Genomic DNA, 20,786 nt, shown 5'->3' with positions numbered 1-20,786 from the left:
TGCCTGGAGAATCCCATGGACAGAGGAGCCTGGTGGACTACAGTCCATAGGGTCACAAAGAGATGGGCACGACTGAAGCGACTTAGCACACACACACCCATCTGAGTGCCTGGAATGACTCTTTTTTTCAGGAAGTTGACATTGGAGAGATTAAATGAGAAAAGATAGTGATGGAGAAATAAAGATTCTTCCACAGCTTGGCCAACTGTTCAAGGCAACGAGGATCCATAGTACTTGTTTCTCTTTAGGATAGAAGAACGATAAGAATGAAAGCAGTCTCAGGGGAAAAAAAAAACAACTTCCATGTATCAGGTGAATATTCTGCAAAGGAGACTTTTTGACCTTAAAATATGGTGAACTATAGCTCAGTCAAAGCTCATGAGGGGAGAGAGCAAACTAGTCTGGGGAGAAAATGCAGATTGACTCAGAGTTTCTTTCTCCCAAGGCAATTTGCATAACAATGATTACATATTGGGTTGGAGGCTCTTTGGCTTTCTTCCAGAGCAACTATTGTGGATGCGGAGCCCCTTTAGAAACCTGGTTTTAAAAGGAAATTAAATGTGAAGGGTAGCATTGCTGTCGCTGTTAGCCTTGGGAAGGGATTAGAGGGGACGCTTTGTCATGCGAAATGTCGGGAAAATTCATGAGGAGATCCGCAGGTTGTCTACTTGATAAAAAATCTTACCCCCCTAATGGATTTTGAAAAAGGTAATTTAATTTTAGCTCATGATTAGCTATCATAGGCAGGGGCGAGGCGGGTAATGCCCTTCATCTTCCTGGGGACTGTGAGTTTTTCTCCCTTTATAAAATAAAATGCAACTGAAATACAATTTTTGTCTGTAGTTTATGACTCTGCAGATAGTGAAATGGGAAAGTTTATAGTCATTATTCCTGAAGAATAGAAAACTGTGTGTGTGAGAGATCATGACACCAAACAGCTTCTAATTTATTTGGCACGCGTAACTTATTGGGCCGGCTTCCCTGGTGGCTAAGTGGTAGTGAATCCACCTGCAGTGCAGGAGATGCAGGAGACATGGGTTCGATCCCTGGGTTGGGAAGATCCCCTGGATTCTATGGACTGAGGAGCCTGGTGGGCTGCAGTCCATAATGTCACAAAGAGTTGGACACAAATGAGCAGCCCAGCAGCTTATTAGGATAAAGTTAGAGAGCTGTGCGGAGGAAAGGAAGGATAAGGACAGTTTAGGTGCGTGATGTACAGATAGATGGAGAGATAGGTGGATAGGGAGATGGAGTGCTGGAAGAGATAGGTGGATAGGGAGATGGAGTGCTGGAGCTTGATCTATATGTCCCAGTAGTGAAAGAAGCAGAGACCTTGGCTGTGCTAGTCTCAGGCAACTGTGTTAGGGCCCAGAGAGGCTGCTCTGGGCTTGATGATCATCAAACTTTAATGTGAGCACAAAAAGTTGAGGAAAGAGGAATAGAGTCCTTACTATTAGGTTGGCCAAAATGTTCGTTTGGTTTTCCATACCATCTTACAAAAAAAAAAAAAAAAAAAAAAAAAAAAAAACCGAAGAAACTTTTTGACCAGCCTAATTGTTTTTTTTTTTTTTTTTTTTGCTGCAGATTCTCTTTTTACTATTCTATTTTTCTATTATTTTTAAAGATATAATTCACATGCCTTAAATTCACCCTTTAAAAATATACAAATCACCACTCGCTAATTCTAGGGTGTTTTCATCAGCCCCACCCCTGCCAAACAAACTTCGTAACCATTAGCAACTCATGTCCCACCTTGCCCCTGGTCACCACTAATTCTGTTTTTCTTTCTCTATACTTTTGCCTCTTTGGGACGTTTCATATAATGCAGCCATACAATATATTTGATTTTCTGTCTGACTTCCTTAATGTGGCATATTGTTTTCATGGTTTATCCGTGTAATAGTGTGTATCAATGCTACATTCCTTTCTTTTTTTTTAACTTAACACCTTTAATGGTCCAAATATTCAGGGAAATACAAAATAAGTGTCTATGTTCTTGAGGAATTATATCTGCAAGGAACACACTGAAAAATTCAATTATTTGGGCAAGATGATTGGTAGGAGGCAAGAAATACACATTGAATTTCTGTTGTTGATGAGGGCTTGTCCCCAAAGTCTTCTCTATGAAGTGGGAATAATATAACCTGTCTCATCCTTTTTAAAAACTCTATATTGTTGAGGTATAATTGACATGTGACCTTATATTAGTTTCAGGTGTATGGCATAGTGATTCACTGTATGTATACATTGTGCATTGGTCATTCTTTTTAATGGCTAAAAGCATTCCATTTTATGGATGCACCACATTTTCTTTATTCAGTTGGTGATGGATATGTGAGCTCTTTCCACTTTGGGTCTGTTGTGAATAAGGCTGCTGTGAACATTTGTGTGCAAGTGCTCGTGGGAGAAATGTTTATATTTCTCTCGAGTGTACATCTAGGAGTGGGATGGCTGGGTCATATGGTAACTCTGTGTTAACCTGTGAGGAACTGTTAAACTATTTTCAAAAATAGCCACATGATGATACTTTCCAACCAGTGATATACAAGAACGCCCTTTACTGTTTGAGCCCCTGCTGTCTGCCAAGCAATACTATCCTCTTGGTGTGTCTGTCAAATGAGTTTATAGTCTTTGTTCCTTCTTTACAGGATAAGAAATGGAGGCTCTGAATGCTTAAGAGAGGGAGAGACAGACTTCACTGGTCGTCCAGTGGTTAAGACTCCACACTTCCAATGTAGGGGGCATGGGTTCCATCCAGAAACTGAAATCCCACATGCCATGCCATGGCCAAAAAGAAAAGGCAGAAAAAGAGAGATAACTGAAGTTATTGTTATGTGACCACATGTGGGATCTCCCCCAGGACCGCACCCCAAATTCCTGCCCCAGGACTTGGTGGGGGTTACTTGAAACCAGCCCCGTATCAAGTAACACAGTAAACCAGCCTTGGTCAGAGGCACTGCGTCCAGCTCAGCGGCAGGATCTCTGCCGAGTAACTAGCCTTTCTGCTGTGTCTGCGGCTGGACCAGGGCAGAAACCAAGGAAAGCCGAGAGCCTCACAGGATATCTGGGGCCCAGGAGGACGCTGTGGATCAGAACCAGAGGAAGGACAGAATGGGCTGGACTGGTCCCTGACTGTGATCCCTGGAGCTCCACTAGTTGGGAGCAGCTGGCCATTCTCAAGGCTAACCATCCGTACAAAGTATCTGCTGTCTCAGGTCACACCCACCCACACCTGCCTTAGATTAGAAACCCAAATAGTATTGATCCATGATTTCGTTTTGTCATTTCTCAGTTATCATTCTCCACATTCTTGACTTTTGGCTCTGTTATTGTTATTTTTGCCAAATGGAAGAATATAAAGAAATATATCCCAAGTGAAAGAGCTCTTCAGCCCAAGGCTAATGAGCACCATCTTACCTGGCTACCTCCTCAGCAGGGAGGAAAGGCTGGTGATGCCACCCACGCCTGGGCAGGTCTTGCCTCACATCTCCCGAAAGTTCTGGTGCTGGCTTGGGGTTAACAAGTCCTTGGTTTGCTGGGGAGAGTGGCCCAGATGCCAGAAAGAAGAGCAATGGAAACACTCCTTCTGTCTCCCTTCATGGCAGCCCTTTGGAAATGAACACTGGCATTTCAGAGTTGGGGCCTATCGGAATAGACATGTTCTGTAGGTCATTAATCCCTCCAAGGCTTCTAGGTCTTCCCAAGCCAAGAGCAATACTTTTCAGGGTATTTTCCATAGATTGTTTTCCTCAAACTCTGGCTCTAAAGGTTCTTTTCTAAGAGGTGGAGACTAGCTGGGACTTGGAAGTGTATGTGTTTTCTTTTGAGCTCTTCTTGCCTCTTTCATCTTTCTTTAGTGAAACCTGCAAACCATGCTGCTGCTTCACCTGCATAAACCTGCAGCCTCCAAGCTGAGCTGGGCAGGTCTCTTACCCACCACGAGAGACAGGTGTCTGTTTCCCTATGGAATACTCATATCTACTGAGCCTGTTCTTCTCATCTGAGAGTTCTATCAAGGGAAGAGAGCATAGCCATATGGAACCAGGGAGGAGCAGGAGAGGTGAATTGGAGAACAGTGAAGATGGAGAAATCCATCCTGGTCAGAGGATGTCTTGAGCTCGAGGGATCGTGGTGGCATTGACAGCTCTGGAGTGCTGGGGAATTGGCCTTTTCTTTGTGTTCAGGGGAAGAATTAAGACTAAAATGTGGAATATATCACCATGAGGCTGATGTTGACTATTTAGAGAACATGAAAATGAGCCCCATGGAGGAGGCTGTTTGGAGGGCTCACCAATGAGTTTGTACCTCTGGAGGTTTTTAGAATGAGGCTGGACTTCATTCTGGCATCAATGTGGAGGATGTATATTGCATTAAGAAAGGACCAGAGTGGCCCTGTGTGATCCGGAGAGTTTAGGTGTTTGCGTATTTGATCAGTTCATATTTATTGGTGGGGGAACTATTTCGTATCTGCTGAATTCATCAGTTCTCCAAGAAGTTGGATTTTACCCTGTGCATTTCTAGTGGATGTGTTGTAAGCTAGTGTTTCTATTACTATACCTAGGCCCACCAAGATCGTGATGAAGTTTCCCTCTTACTTCCCTTCTTCTCGTTTCTGGGGTTTGAATCAGAGACGTCACAATTTTCCACCAGGAGCCACACAACCACTGTAAGAAAATCTGTTGATTTCCGGATACAGTCACGTTACTCCACGGTTCTCATTTACTGATGGGTGTGCTTTCTTTCTGCGTCCTCATTCTGTTATGTATTTTTCACACTGGAGCTGCGGAGAGAGGAGCTTGAAATCTGAGAGCTCCGAGGGGTCCAGACACTCTTTTGTCACGTCCCTGTTTTACATGCATTTGCTTTGCGGCGGCAATTTGTCTCAGGCTGTCAGTGACTGGGGTGGAGATGGTCCTAGGATCTACAGACCCACATCCCACTTGTGCTGACCTTTATTTTTTCTCTCTGTCAGGGTAATTGTTTTTCTGTCATGATCCCTAGAATAGAAGCAGCACATTTCTTTGCTCTCTTTGACAGCAGACTCCTTGGAAGAGTCTGGACCTCCAAGTCTGCCTGGACCTCCTGCTTTCATTTCTTCACCTCTTGTTCCCTCCTGAACCTACTTTGGGCTTTGGTTCTCTGAAACTGGTTCTGCAAAATTCACTGATTCTTCAGTATTATCCAATCCAAGGGTTGTTTCTCGGGCCCCATCATTTCTAGGTGTTCTGTCTACATTCCTCTTGGTTTTCCTTTCTTGGCCCTTCTCCTTCTGGTCCTCAGGATTCAGGCTTCCTTTTCTCTTTTTTTCTGTGTTGCCTTGGTGACTCCTCAAGGACTGTGTCTTTAAATTCCCTTTAGATACTGCTGAATCCCAATTTTATGTCTTCAAACCTGACCTCATCATATCAGATGCTTGATGTTTCCATTTGGATGTCTCATAGGCATCACAGATCGACTATATCCCACCCAGACTCTTGATTCTGGGTCACACCACTTCATACCCAAATCTTTTCCTCCCTGTTTCTCCATCTTAGTCAGTGGCACCAACATCTAGAAGTCTCTGTTAATCAGGCCAGAAATGTGAAAGGGAGCTATTCTTGAAGCCTTTCTTTCTCTCATGTGTCTTCAGATGAATTGAGGTTTGGCTGATCTGTGCTGAGTTTGGCTGGGCTTGGTTCTAAGCTACACCCTGGATCCAGCTACCCCATGTGTCTCTTCCCTTCTTTGGACCAGTAGGCCACCCAAAGCATGTTATCAGGATGATACCAAGTTGAGGAGACCAAGCCCAACAGTGCAAGCACATTTCAAGCCTCTACTGATGTCATAGCCACTAGTGCCTTTTTGGCCTAAGCAAGTCTTATGATCAAGCTCAGAGTTAAGGGTGGGGAAGTACGCTCTGCCCAGCCAGATGGTCAGGCTTAATGTTAATGAGGTGGGATGGGTACCCCTCCCAGGGGTGTGAGGACAGAGAGTCTATATATTTGTTGAACAAAAGTTCAAGGTACCACCTTGGGGATGTGCTAAGAGGAGAAAAAAATTCCCATTAGAAGCAAATGGAATCTTGTCATAGGGTCTTTTTGTGAGAAACTGGATGTGTGTGTTTTAAACTTGTGGTGCTTCTGAGTAGCATAGGTATCTTATTTTAAAGTTGAGAATAGGTATCTTATTTTAAAGTTCTGATGGTTTATGAGGAATGATGGTGGTGGTGGTGGTGGTGATGATAGTGATGATGGTGATGGTGGGGTGTGTGCGTGTTTGTGTATGTTGAAGAATGGTGATACTGATAATTTCGGTGGGTGAAGGAAGTAGCGACATTTTCTTAGGGTGGTTCGTTCTTGTTTGTCTTACTCTTCCTTATTGTTTCCTGAATTCATAACTTACTTTCTGTGATATGAACATGGTGTCATGTGGATCTACACATATGATATTTTTAAATTGTATGCTTTTTGCAGAATTTGGTGAAGGTTAGTGTTGCTAATGTTCACTGTCCTCTCGCTCTCCTCTTTAACCCCCTCACTAGGAATAAAATCCTAGGTGGGCTCGGGGCATGAGAAGGGAGGAGAAGAATTTCCTCTGAAAGCCATCAAACCCGACAGGTGCTGAGCGAATGTGGCAGGTGGCCTGGTCTGCAGAATCTTGTGCGTGTTTGACGCCAGCAGATTTCTTAGGTTGTGGCAGAGGGCTTTCTTCAATTCAGCATGTTTCCTATGCAGCCCTGGGTCAGCTTTATTTTCCTTTTGTGTAGTTTTGTAAGCGATGTGCGGCTAAGTGACACAGTTAACCTGCACAGCCAGGGTCTTTCATCCATCTGCTCTGAGCAGTCCTGACAATTGCCAAACTTTTCTTTATTTTGTTAGCAATACTCTTTTCACTTCCACACTCAGGCAGATGCATCAGCCAGAGCCTGGGCCAGACCAAAGACATTTATTTATCACCTCCACACACAGGGGCTTGTTTATGCCAATGTTTGCTTGGCATCGAGAGGGGGATTCAGGACTTTTTGATCCTTTTCATCACAGTGGCATGAAATCTGAGAGTGCATTTCATTAAGGCATGCTTGGCAGCCTGGTATACAGAGACCCAGGATCTGTATCCACCCCTGGCTACTTTCAGTGACCTGAAGAACATTCTTCATCCTCATTGGGCCTCTCTTCTCTTATATGCTGGCTGTGGATGGGGCTATTCTTAGGCTCAAATTAAATGATCTTTGTAGAAAGATTCCGGGAAGTCTAAAGTTCATAATACATGTAAGACATGTCATTTTGAATAAAACTGCAGTTTGAAAATTTATAGACAGTTTGTTCCAAAAGGACTTCAAGCAAATAACAGTGATTCATGTCTCTTGGAACTGTAAAGACTGCATGAGCAGTTTGGATAATGGGCAGAAATGTACTTCCAGGATTCTGGCTCCGGGGGTGGGGAGCACATGTCGAGAGACTTATTAGTCATCACTTTGTCTTCTGGGACAGAATCCAGCAGTGGATGGCCATCTGTTATGGAATGAAGGTGTGTGTTCCCCCCACCCCTCCGGTTCATATGTTGTGACCCTAACCCCCCAGTGTGATGATGTTAGGAGGTGGAGACTTTTGGAATTAAATAGGGTTAGATGAGATCATGGTTAGATAGCATCACCAACTCAGTGGACATAAACTTGAGAAAACTATAGGAGATAGTGGAGACCAGGAAGCCTGGCGTGCTGCAGTCCACGGGGTCGCAAAGAGTCAGACACGACTTAGAAACTGCACAGTGACAGTGAACAAGATGAGATCATGGGTTGGGTCCCCTGATGGAAGTAATACCCTTATAAGAAGAGGAAAAGACACACGGTTTGCTCCTTCTCTGTCATATGAGGACGCAACAAGAAAGTAGCTGTCTGCAGGCCCTCACCAAGGACCCAACATGCTGGCACCTTGATGTTGAACTTCCCAAACTCTGGAATTCTGATAAATGTCTGTTATTTAAACTGCTGCTCGTCAGTCTTTTTGGCACCAGGGACCAGCTTCATGGAAGACATTTTTTCCATGGACCTAGTTTTGGGGGGATGATTTCGGGATGATTCAAGTGCATTATATTTATCATGCACTCTATTTCTATTATTATTACATCAGCTCCACCTCAGATCATCAGGCTTTAGATCACAGAGGTTTAGGACCCCTAATTTAAGCCACTTAGTCTTTAGTATTTTGTTATAGTAGCCCAAGGAGGCTAAGTATCAGAGAAGTTTTGAAAACATGGTTATATAAAGGTGGTTGAAGGGGAATGTATATGTTTAGTCTGGACAAAATTGAAGACAGGTCATGAGAGTGTCTTGACCTATTTGAAAATTACATGGAAGTGTAATTATTGCATGATAGGTATAGAAGAGAGAAGTAGGACCACTGAATAGAAGAAGCCAAGCTACACATTTCTTAAAAATTCAATTGATTTAAACCAGAAAATAAACACAACAAAAACAATTCACCTATTTCTTCTACCCCCTACCTTCTGCCTCTGACAACCACCAGTCAGTTCTCTGCATCAGTGAGCTTGATAAGTATGTGTGTATTTGTAGATTTCGGTCTACTGCCATACTACCCTGAATACACTTGGTTCCCATCTGTAGATTTCATGTATGATAGAGATCATATGGTATTTGTCTTTCTCTGTCTGATTTATTTCATTTAGCATAATGCCCTCAAGGTCCCTTCATTTGTTGTAAATTGCAAGATTTCATTCTTTTTTTATGGTTGACTAATACCCCGTTTTGTGTATATAATGTATATATACCACAGCTTCTTTATCCATTCTTCCATTGATGGACACTTAGGCTGTTTCCATATCTTGGCTATTGGAAATAATGCTGCAATGAACATGATAGTGCAGTTAGCTTTTCAAGGTATTATTTTCATTTTCTTCAGATAGATACCCAGATGTGGAATTGCCAAATCACAGGGTAGCTCTATTTTTAATTTTTTGGTGGAATCTCTTTACTGTTTTCTGTAGTGGCTGCACCAATTTACGTTCCCACCAGCAGTGAACATGAGTTCCTTTTTCTCTACACCATTGCCAGCAGATGTTATTTCTAGTCTTTTTGATGACAGCCATTGTAATAGGTGTGAGGTGACCTCTCATTGTGGTTTTGATTTGCATTTCCCTGATGACAAATGATGTAGGCCATCTTTTCATTACCATAAGTCCCCTACATACAAACCTTCAAGTTGTGAACTTTTTCAGAGATGCGACTGTACATTCCATCAATGTCAGGTGTGAGTGAAATTGCAACTTGCCTTCCATCCCCTTTTACTGACAATCCTTCAGCTCTACCATGCCTCACCCCCTTCCTCCACCAGTCAGTAACTCTTCACGCCTTTTCACTCAATGCCAGCTCCTATATACCAGCTGTTGTACTATCATACTTCTCAAGGTACTGCACTATAAGATTTAAAATGTATCCTTTATTTTTTGTGTTTGCTTTTTAATGTACTACTTGTGTGAAAAGTGTTATAAACCTATTACAGTACAGTATTATACAACTGATTGTGTTAGTTGGGATACCTAGGCTCACTTCGCTGGACTGACAAAACGCACTCTCAGAACAGAACTGGTTTGTGTGTAGGGGACCTACTGTATTTGTCTTAGAGAATGATTTATTCAGTTCTCTTCCATCAGGAAGCAACTGATGTAACTGAACTCCTAAGCCTTCATTGAAGATATTAAGACTAACATAACGTTTGGACATCATGTCTGGGAAGCACTGAGCATACAGGACAGAAAATGTCAAAATCAGCATAATAATGCAGATGTCAACAGATGTCAAGATCATCATACTAGTATATGAACTGGGGAATCAATAATGATTTGATATGAGTCCATGAAGCAGTGTTTACCCATTTCTGACATGTCTCCAGGAGATTTCTGTATCAACACTAGAACCTGGTAATATATTTGGCCAGCCCAGCTTATCCTGCACTTGCTCATTTATTCACTTGCTTTTTGCTTATCTGTCCATTCATTCCTGTGTACAACATACACGAGGTGCATGTGTGTGCCAGGCTGTCTGTAAGACGCAGAGCTGTCTTCCTGCTCACAGGAACCTGTGTCCTTGTAAGTGAACAGTCGAGGACACCTGTGATAGAACAGGAGTAAGGATGTGGCTGAGACTTCTTACCAAGGAGCAGCATCTGATTTTCTGGGCTGGGCAGTCCTCTGCAAGGGTTTTCAGGGTTGTACAGAATAACAAGAGTGACTGCCAGAGGCTCTGAGGGACAGTGTAGAAGCCTCAGGAGAGGGTGGGGCAGCTAAAAGGATGCAGCAGAGAAGGAAGTGGAATATGAGGCTGGGCAGGGAATCAGCTGGTGCGTGACTTTGTATATTACATGAGAATTTTTGGAATATTCCCCCCATGGGCAGCAGGAATGCACTAATGAATTTTAAGCAAGCAGTGGTCCGTTGTGTATGTTAGAAAGCTCACTTTGCAAGACACAGGGTTCTGTGTTGACTGCAGTAACTCAAGGAAGAAATGACATGCCTTTGAATCTGGTGACAGAAGGGATGGAGGGAAGGAACAGAGACCAAAGATAAGGGAGGGACTTCCCTGGTGGTTCAGTGGTTAGATTTCTCCTTCCAGAGCCGCGAGTTCGATCCCTGGTTGGGAGCTGGGACCCACATGCCTTGTAACCAAAATACCAAGGCAGAAAACAGAAGCAGTGTTGTGGCAAATTCAATAAAAACTTTGAAAATGATCTACATCAAAAAGATCTTAAAGAAAGAACTCCCAGAGACAAACAAAAAACAAATATAGGTGAGAACTAGCACCAGGGGTAATTTGAGAAATGAATTTGAAGTATTATAGTTAGATAGATAGATATAGCAGACATTTATATAGTTAGCATGTATGTTTAACACTAATAGTGTATATATATTATATATATATATAAAATAATTAAAGTCCTTAGTATAATGCTTTGTGTCTAATGAAAATTTGTCTGTAAAACTAACAGTTGTATCCAAAAATGGTGCTTCCACTCTCTTTTGGCAGTGTTTCTAGGCAAGCTTTTCTGTTCCATTGATATTCCTGTCATTTCTTGTTTCATTATCTCACTGTCCTTTTAAAAATTAATTTTTATTGGAATGTATTTGATTTACAATGATGTAATTAATCTCAGGTATACAGTAAAGTGAATCAGTTATAATGTACCTATATCCACTGTTTCTTAGATTCCTTTTCCATTTAGGTAATTACACATATTGAGTAGAGTTCCAGGTGCTACATAGTAGGTCCTTATTAGTTACCTGTTTTATACACAGTGGTATGTATGGTGGCTCAGCTGGTGAAGAATTTGCCTGCAATGAGGGAGACCTGGCTTTGATCCCTGGGTTGAGCAGATCCCCTGGAGAAGGGAACAGTTACCCACTCCAGTATTCTGGAGTGGAGAATTCCATGAACTGTATAGTCCATGGGGTCACAAAAAGTTGGACATGACCGAGCGACTTCCACAACATGTCAGTCCCAATCTCCCAATTTATCCCTCCCCCATCTTCCTGCTTGGTAACCATAAGTTTATTTTCTACATCTAGGACTCTATTTCTGTTTTGTAAATAAATTCATTGTACCAGCTTTTCAGATTCCACATATGAGTGATATCATGTATTTGTCTCTCTCCATTTAACTTCACTGAGTATAATATCTGAGTTCATTCATGTCACTGCAAATGGCATTATTTCTTTTTGTGACCAAGTAATATTTCATTACACACACATGCACACGCATGCACACATATGTACACGTTATCTTAGTTATTAGAGCTTTTCAATAATTAAATAATAAATTTAATAATTTAATCAACTGTAAAAAACCTGTAACCTACAGGTTTCTTGGTTCCTCTGCACAAACTTATCAAGTATCCCATCTGTCTCTGTAGTCACATTGGCTTCCTCAAGCCACAAGTGGTCCCCTTACTCTCCCAAGAGTACATGGAATCCCAAGAATAAATCTGGAATTATTGCTCACTACTTATGGCTTATGGCTGCATCTTCCTGATTGTCTGTATATTTTATCAGTTTTTCAAATACTTTAGTGTCATGTGGAATCTCCCTGGGACTCTGTGACCTTCAGGAGGCATTAGGGCCTCTGTCAAGACCCCCCACCACATGCTTGCCCACTGGAAGAAGGCCACGCAGCATGCTAGGCTCTTTGGCTGTGTGTGTGTCTGCATGTCTGTGTGCGGTTTCCCTGACACTAGGCTGTGGCTGCCAAGATGAAGAGGAGCTTTATGAGTTGACAAGGCACCAGATTGCATTGTGTTTTCATCTCTGTCCTGGAGTTTGTGTGTCTGTTGTGAGTCCTGATTTCTGAAAGAATAATGCTGGTTATCTGTAAACTCATCAGTTTAAACTGTAACCCTGGAGAAAATGATGGCCTTAGTTATATGGAGGGAGATGGGGAGGCAGCTGGGAATGGATTTACAACCTGGGTTCTTTACTTTTTGCTGCCACTATGGAGCTTTTGTAGCTTGGGCCAACTGAAGATAGAAGTGAGCAGAGTGATTTACTCTCGCTGGAGGGTTATCAAGTTATCAAGCCAGGGCACCTCGGGATTTCTGGGCTCCTTGTGAGATGGATGAAGCCACTTCCTCATCCACACGAGGTATCCTACAGAAATTTAGTATTGACTGCACTAGAAAGGAATTTCTAAAATTCCAGAAGTGGAGGTTATTTTTATTAATGTTTGGAAAATTGAATGGCTATTTGAGAGAGATATATACATACAGTTTAGAGCCTTACCTCTCTGCATCTATGTAAAATTTCCTCCTAGTCACCATATAACTTGAATTATTATTGCATTATTTCTTAACTTAATATCGGATAGGGCACCCCCTTTCATTTTTCCTTTTAAATAAGATGTCCAAGTGTTATCACCTCTGTGTTCTTCTGGATTAATTTTAGAACCTTTTGTTCTGTTTCAGAAAAAGATTCTATTTGGAATTACATTAGATCCACACATTAAAAAGAAGTAATGGTATCTTTGTAACATTCCATCTTCTAAGTAAAAATACATATCTCTCTCTCTCTTCTGTTTATGTGTGTTTTATTTCATCCATTTAATAAAATTTCATTATTTTCCTCCTATTGTTTAAAGTTCTAAGTGCATTGTAATATTTGTTGCTTTTACAAATAGAATTTTTTAGATTTTAGATTCTGGTTGATTACAGCCAGAAAACAAAATACTGCCCTGGAAGTTCTTTTGTCACTGGCATGGCCATCTCCAAGGTCACTAGGGCCCTTTTCTCTGCCAAACCAAATGACCTTTTTCAGGCTTGATTTCCCTGTGACATTCATCAGTGTGAACTCTCTTTTTCTTTATGAATATAAATGTACTATAATATATAGTCTTAATCCCTCTTCTCTTCTCCTAGTAAATGTCTTTTTTTTCCCCATGTGTATTTAATTTTCTTTCTTGACATCACTTTTAATAGATGACTCCAATTTCAGTTTCCAGATCTCATTTCTACTCATCCATATGCTCAACCATTTGGAGTTTTTTTTTTTTTTGAACTTTTTGTTGTTGTTGTTGTTCTTAGTTGTTGCATACAAGATCTTTAGTTGTTGCATTCAAACTATTAGTTGCAGCATGTGTGATCTAGTTCCCTAACCAGGAATTGAGTCCAGCCCGCCTGTATTGGACGCACAGAATCTTAGCCACTGGACCACCAGGAAAGTCCCTCTTAAGAACTTTCTACAGGTCAGGCACTAGGGTGACGACATGCCTGCCCTTAAAGAGAGTATCTAGTTGTGGTATCATGGGAGAAATCTTCCTGTGGGTATGAGTAAGATGCTATATCTGTCAAGATCCCAGCCGGAAACAAGTGGCACACCCAGAAGGGCTGACTGAAGAGATTTTAGCAAAACATTTACAAAGGTTTGGGAAGTGGTAAGGGAAATCAGCAAGGCATGGCCAGGCATGGTGTATGACTCCAGGGCTAGCAACAGAAGAGGAAGCAGTTGCCATGCCAACGCCTGAAGGGTCCGGAGGAGAGCATGGTTAATAGAACACGGGACTGGCTCTAACCCTAGGCTAACCCTAGGCATCGGAGATGCCTGTCTGAACATGACTGTGCCACAGAAGAATGCAGTCTCCACCAAACCACACCTGGTCAGGAGGGAGCTGGGGGACAAACACCCCAACCTCTCTCTCTTCTCGACCATCAGTCTTCTCAAGGTACCTCCTGGTGGTTAAGCCCAACCCAAAGCCAGAAGTCTAAGGGAACCCTTGATACTGTCTATATAGGTGTTATCTCCTGGGGCGTGAAGCAGAGTAAAAGGGTGGAGAGAAACACGAAGAATATTCAGTAAAGGTGCTAGGGGATGGCAGACCTCAATTTGTTCTTCTTTCTTCCTCACCTTCAACTTCTCGCCAATACCGTCCCTTGGCTTTGCAGTCTTCGGCTACAGTAACTCAGGAGGCAGCGCCTAAGGGACAAGAAGGCAATGCCAAGTCCTCTCCAATATGGTCCCAAGCAGTCACCCCATTCTCTTCCCTCGTTCCCCTCTTTCTTCTTTTTGTCAGTTGCGGCTTCCATGCCTACAGGTTCACATCCATCTGCTGTGGCTACAGTTGCTTCTGGCCAAAAAGTACAAGGCACTTTCAGAAAAGAAAGTTCCCTAGGTGCATGGAGGCATCTCTTCCCAGCTAAGTAAAGACCAACCTGAGTCTTGTTGATGAACTTGAACTTGTTGTTGCCAACTGTTTCCGGGGCCTGCTAAATAAGCACATTAAAATGCCAGTGAACATTTTTGCCGCTTTGTTGAACCTTTCTGGCAGATTCAATTGGGGGGAAAATGGGAGCACATGGACCACAAAATATATAATTCGTAGTTGTCAGATTGCACTCTGAAGAATGATCTTTTTTGAGACTGCTACGTGGGTGCCTTTCATGATGGAAGAAATAATGCCTCAGAAAGGGAAAAAGAAAATCTCACTGGGAGGTTTCATTCCGAAGTGTCAGTGGTAGGATTAGCCTGTATTCCTAGTCTTAATTCCTTAAGTAATAAGGAATTTCGTAATAAATTCCCTCCCTGGCTTCTCTGCCTGCATTGGAAAGGCTGCCTATGGGAGGGTGCTGGGCAAACACAGCTGAGATACATTGTAGCTTAGAGGTGGCATTTAATGACTAGGGAATGGAAGATATCTATTTAGACTGGACAAAAGAAATGCTGGATAGCCAAGGAGAGAAAAAGGAGTTCACAGATGAAATAAGTAAAAGAATCCGATGCTTTCTGTGAAAGCTGTTGAGTTATGTTGGAGGTCAATCCTGTCCCACTTGGGCAGCCTCCCTCCTTGACCCTTGGGTTCCATGCTGGCCAGAAATCCACAGAGGACTGTGGTTGTGGCTTTCAAGAAAAGGCTGCACCTATTGGGGAGGGAAAGGGAAACCCAGGATGAGTGAGTGAAAGTACACAAAACAAGAAGAAAAACCCACAGAGTATAGTCTCTTTTTCATCTGTTAAAATTATGTCATATTCCATACATCACATATAGGGCTTCCCAAGTGAATTTAGTGGCAAAGAACCTGTCTGCCAGTGCTGCAGACAGAAGTGGATTTGATTCCTGGATTGGGACGATCCCATGGAGGAGGACATGGCAACCCACTCCAGTATTGTTGCCTGGAGAATTCCATGGACAGAGGAACCTGGTGGGGTACAGTCCACGGGGTCGCAAAGAGTCGGACATGACTAAGCGGCTAACACAGCAAGGCTCATATAAGGGTTCTGACCACATTTAAGGTAGGCTCGGCTGAGCTATGATGTTCAGTAGGTTAGATGTTTTAAATGCATTTTCAACTTAACGATGTCTTCAATTTATGGTGGATTTATTGGGATGTAACTCTTTTGTAAGCTGAGGAACATCTGTACTTCATTCATTTTTATTGCTAAATATTATCACATTGTCCGAATATACCACATTTTATTTTATTCATTTGTCAGGTGATAGACGCTTAGCTAGTGTGAATAATGCTTCTCTGAACATTTGTGTACAAGTTCTTGTGTTTTCTTTCCATTTTTCTTGGGTATATACCTAAAAATGGAATTGCTGGGTCATATGGTACAACTATACTTAGCATTTTGAAGAACTTCCAAACTGTTTTACAAAGTAAGTGCACCATTTTGCATTCCCACTAGCAACGTCCTTTCATGAGTGATTTAAAAATCCAACACAGGTGTCTGTCCTTGACATTTGAAGAGTTTTTGTAGATTTTGGAGCACAGCAAAGGTGATGTTATTGGAGTGGTTGGTGTACAATCATGTGGAATGAGAGGTTAAAGACCAGGAAGCAGAAAGTGTTGGAGTAGTCCAGTTCTCAGTTGTTGGTTCCTCTGTTTGGATGGTGACAGGCAGAAAAGACGTCAGGGTTCCTGAAGAACACAGTGGACAGTGGAAAAGATTCTTAGAAAAATGATGTTCACTTGAGATCAACCCCGAGCTGCCTGCTTAAGCTTTGCTTTTTGATTTTGTATCACAGAAAATAAATTTCTAGTTTCAGAGGAGTGAGAAAGAGACTACAAGTCTTTCCATTTTGGGGTAGAGAACCACCATGTGACCAGAGCAGACTTACTGGTCTTTAACTTGCTTGGGAATGCTTTCCTGGGAGGTCAACATCCTCCTCGGCTCCGTGGGCTGCCCATCATGAAAGCTGAGGCTGCTGTTGACACCCCTGGTCCATGGTCTTCCTACCAGTGACAGCAAGTGGGTCTTTTGTGGACAAAGTGTGTGTGTGTGTGTGTGTGTGTGTGTGTGTGTGTGTGTGTGTGTGTGTGCGTGCGCGCGTGGGCGTGCATGTGAGCACACCTGAGGGTGGACAGAGTAGCTTGAACATTTGAAACAGTGAAAGAGAATAAGAGCCCTTCACAACAAAAGTTTTCAAGCCAAGAAATAAAACCTCCCATAAACTGTAGGATTTAAAAATTACCCATCAAGCTGTTTATCGTATAAATGGAACAATAGGTATAAAGCTGCCACCATCCCCGGAACCCGCAATTGCTCAGTGAAGCTTGTTACAGAGGCCTCCTACTCTACTTGGCTCGGTTATCACCCTTATGGGCTTTTCTTCTCTGTGATTTATTCTCAAACACTTTTGTATTTCCTTTTGCCATTTAGATGAGATTTAAATAAAACCATTAGGTATAGAACAGTGTCAGACAGCTACACACTTTAAACTCATGATAAAATCAATCTGTATATTATTCTTTGTTCAAATGAAGCAAAAATACCTGCTGTCTGGCAGTTCCTTATTACTGGCTGTTCTTATTCTGCATTGTTACCGGGCATCTCCCGGAAGATCTCGCCTTGTGGTAATTGCTCATGAAGACAGGAAATTGGGCAGGGATGAGAGGCCCTGTTCTGCCCATTTTTGGTCCTCATGTGCTCTGCTTTTGGCAGTCTCTCCCCTTTATAGACACCGTCCTGATACCCGATCCACCCTAGTTCCCAAAAAGAGGGAGAGGTTCTTCCTGAGTGTGACCAGCCTTAACCCCACACCTCGTAATTGTTTTGTTGTTGTTATTCAGTTGCTCAGTCATGTCAGACTCTTTGTGACCCCCATGAACTATAACACACTAGGCTTCCCTCTCCTTCACTGTCTCCTGGAGTTAGCTCACATTCACGTCCACTGAGTCAGTGATGCCATCCAACCTTCTCATCCTCTGTCGTCCTCTTCTCCTCCTGCCTTCAGTCTTTCCCAGCATCAAGGTCTTTTCCAATGAGTGAGCTCTTCACATCAGGTGGCCAAAGTGTTGGAGCTTCAGCATCAGTCCTTCCAATGAGTATTCAGGCTTGATTTCCTTTAGGATTGACTGGTTTGATCTCCTTGCTGTCCAAAAGTCTTCTCCACCAACACATTTGGGAAGTGTTGATGCTTTGGAGCTTAGCCTACTTTATGGTCCCGCTCTCACATCTGTACGTGACTACTGGAAAAACCATAGCTTTAACTATACGGACCTTTGTCATTGCTTTGACCTTCCTCTTCATCTAATTTTTAATTGTCTTTTCTAGTCTTTACTCAATTGTTACAGTATTAGTTCCATTTTTTTGTGTTCTTTTTTTTTTGCCCCAAGGCACATGGGATCTTAGGTCCATGACCAGGGATCAAACCCTCGCCCCCTGAAATGGAAGATCAAGTCTTGACCCGTGGCCACCAGGGAGGTCCCCTTCCTCTCAGTTTAAATGTGCTCGGGGCATATTCCCAATATTGATAAGTTGAGAGCATAATCTTTTCTGCAACGGGTAATGTTAAAATTTCCACTGAAGCTGTGTCTTAGCCTGAATAACATATCCTGGTATGGTGGTTTTCAACTAATTCTCTTTTTTCCCCCTCTCTCTTTTTCTAGGTTTGTCCAAATCCCTTGGGCTCATTGAAGGTTATGGTGGACGGGGCAAAGGAGGCCTTCCTGCCACCCTCTCCCCTGCTGAAGAAGAGAAAGCCAAGGGACCCCATGAGAAGTATGGCTACAATTCCTACCTCAGTGAAAAAATTTCACTGGATCGTTCCATTCCGGATTATCGTCCCACCAAGTAAGTTCTGATTCGGTCGCTCAGAGGAGTTGGCTTTGTAGTGTAAACGCGTGTTTATGACATTATCTCCTGCTGTTTTGTAACTAGTGGAGAAGCTTTTACCTCATGAGTCTCCTCTGTAATCAATAAATGAGGCTTCCCAGGTGGCTCAGTGGTAATGAATCTGCCTGCCAACGCAGGAGATGTAGGTACCTCCCTGGGTTGGGAAGATCCCTTGGAGAAAGAAATGGCAACCCTGTCCAGTATCTTACCTGGGAATCCTATGGACAGAGGAGCCTGGCAGGCTAAAGTTCATGGAGTCACAAAGAGTCGGCCACAACTAAGTGCATATACATGCAAACAAAATCAGTAAATAGTGTAATTGATTATGAAAATAAAGCTAAGTAAATTTTTTAAATTTTAATACAGATAGTACAGAAACATAATCCAAAAAATTTTTAAGTAAAAATAAAAAAAAAAACAACTACCATGACATCATGACCTAGAGGCAGTGACTGGTAAAATCTTAGCATCTTGTCCTTGAGTCTATTTTTCTATGCAGATTATGAATCTATATTTCTTTTATCCTTTTTTCATGCAACATTATTTCACAAGCACTTTCTGGTGTTATTAGTTATGATCATTGTTTCTATTGTTGTACATTTAGGTTTTTTTCTAATTTTCTTTATTATAAATAACACTGATGAATATCTCCCCGCTCAAATCTTTATGTATGTTGATATGATATTTATTTTCATTTTTTAAAATTTTATTTTATTTATTTGTTTTTGGCTGTGCTGGGTCTCCATTACTGCTCTCGGACTTTCTCTGGTTGCAGCCAGCCGGGCCTGCTCTTCATTGCGGTAGCGAGGCTTCCCATTCTGGTGGCTTCTCTTGTTATGGAGCAAGGGCTCTAGGCACATGGGCTTCAGTAGTTGTGACCCACGGGTTAGTTGCTCTGCAACACGTGGGATATTGCCAGACCAGGGATGGAACCTGTATCGCTAACATTGGCAGACGGACTCTTATCCACTGCGCCATCAGGGAAGTCCAGATATTTGCTTTCTTAATCCACACTTCTAATGGTATAATCCTTAGATCACATTGTGGCAATACTTTTGGAGGCTCTAGATACACGGAGAGATGTTTTCCTCCAGAAACTTTATGGCAGTTTCTGCTACTATTAGAATTTTACCTGACCCTTCCCAAACTAGCATTTCAATAATGCTTTTCCTAGCTGGTAGGTAAGAAAGTACATCCTATGATTGTTTCAACATGTAATTTTTGTGTGCGATTCTTACCTTTGAAACAGTTTGTTTGCATCTTGGTTGGTTTATGAGAGGTCTTTGTTCTGTGCCCTCAGATTTTTCTCCTTGGGAAAGAGAGAAGAGAGATTGGTGGGAAAATCAAGATGCTGGGGGAAATAATCCTATTTGCTAGTCAGTAGTCCTCCTGGGCTTCTTAAACAGTTGCTTCATCTTCTGTTAGATTTGTGGTATCTCTCTTTTTTCATTTAGAGTGTGCCCTTGCTTAGACTAGATTATTTCTTTTTCAAATGGATTTTGTACAAATCAGTTAAGTATCCTGGTTACTGAGAAAAATAGATTCAAGATAAAGAAAATTATCTTAAATGGATTTAAAATTGCAGCATTAGCTGAGAAACCTGTTAAATCTCTCTCTCTGCCTAATAAGCATATCTTCATTTCGAATCACTAGGAAATCATGCATCACCCCTGTTGCAAGCTGTTTTGCATTCCTGGACTTTTGCTTTGAAAAACATCTGGCTGTTTTTATCTCCTGGTGCTCTCTGATTAGCCTTTCTTATTTGGACGTTGGCAAATAAACACAGCCGTATTTTTGTACTCCTTTGAGAAAGAAGATGCTTCTAACATGGAGCTTAGTGGAAATGGGTCAGTTGAGCAGTATCAGTGAGCACCTATTATGTGCCAGATGGTTTTCCCCACGCTGGAGACAGAGCTTTGGATAAGACGGTCCTTGCCTGCTTACTATCTTGTCTAGGGAGGGAGACAGATGTACAAGTAGATCAGTCCAGCACACTGTGATCTATGTAGGTATGTCAGGCCAGAGACATACACAGTATGTACAGGGAAGACCTTAACCTAGAAGACCTTAACCTTGAAGGTCTGTGAAGGACTGGAAAATTAAAGAGAGGAGACAAATAAAGACAAGAAAGTAGGGGAACATCAAGAGCAGCATTGGGGATGCAGATAAAAACCTGGCTCACCCAGGGAGGAATGTAG

General features: G+C 42.2%; 1 protein-coding gene across 1 annotated transcript in view; it reads left to right on the top strand.

Annotated features, from left to right (window-relative positions):
* The window catches only part of GALNT17 (polypeptide N-acetylgalactosaminyltransferase 17), a 416,949-nt gene that overhangs the window by 150,794 nt on the left and 245,369 nt on the right, over nucleotides 1-20,786 (top strand). Inside the window, exon 2 of the mRNA XM_065920375.1 lies at nucleotides 18,363-18,546. Within this exon, the coding sequence (XP_065776447.1) occupies nucleotides 18,363-18,546 (184 nt within the window). The remainder of the gene's footprint in view (nucleotides 1-18,362; nucleotides 18,547-20,786) is intronic.

The sequence above is a fragment of the Muntiacus reevesi genome, chromosome 2 (genome assembly GCF_963930625.1).
Source record: "Muntiacus reevesi chromosome 2, mMunRee1.1, whole genome shotgun sequence".
Lineage (NCBI taxonomy): Eukaryota > Metazoa > Chordata > Mammalia > Artiodactyla > Cervidae > Muntiacus > Muntiacus reevesi.
Note: the sequence above shows the minus strand (reverse complement) of the source record. Positions and strands in the feature narration are given on the sequence as shown.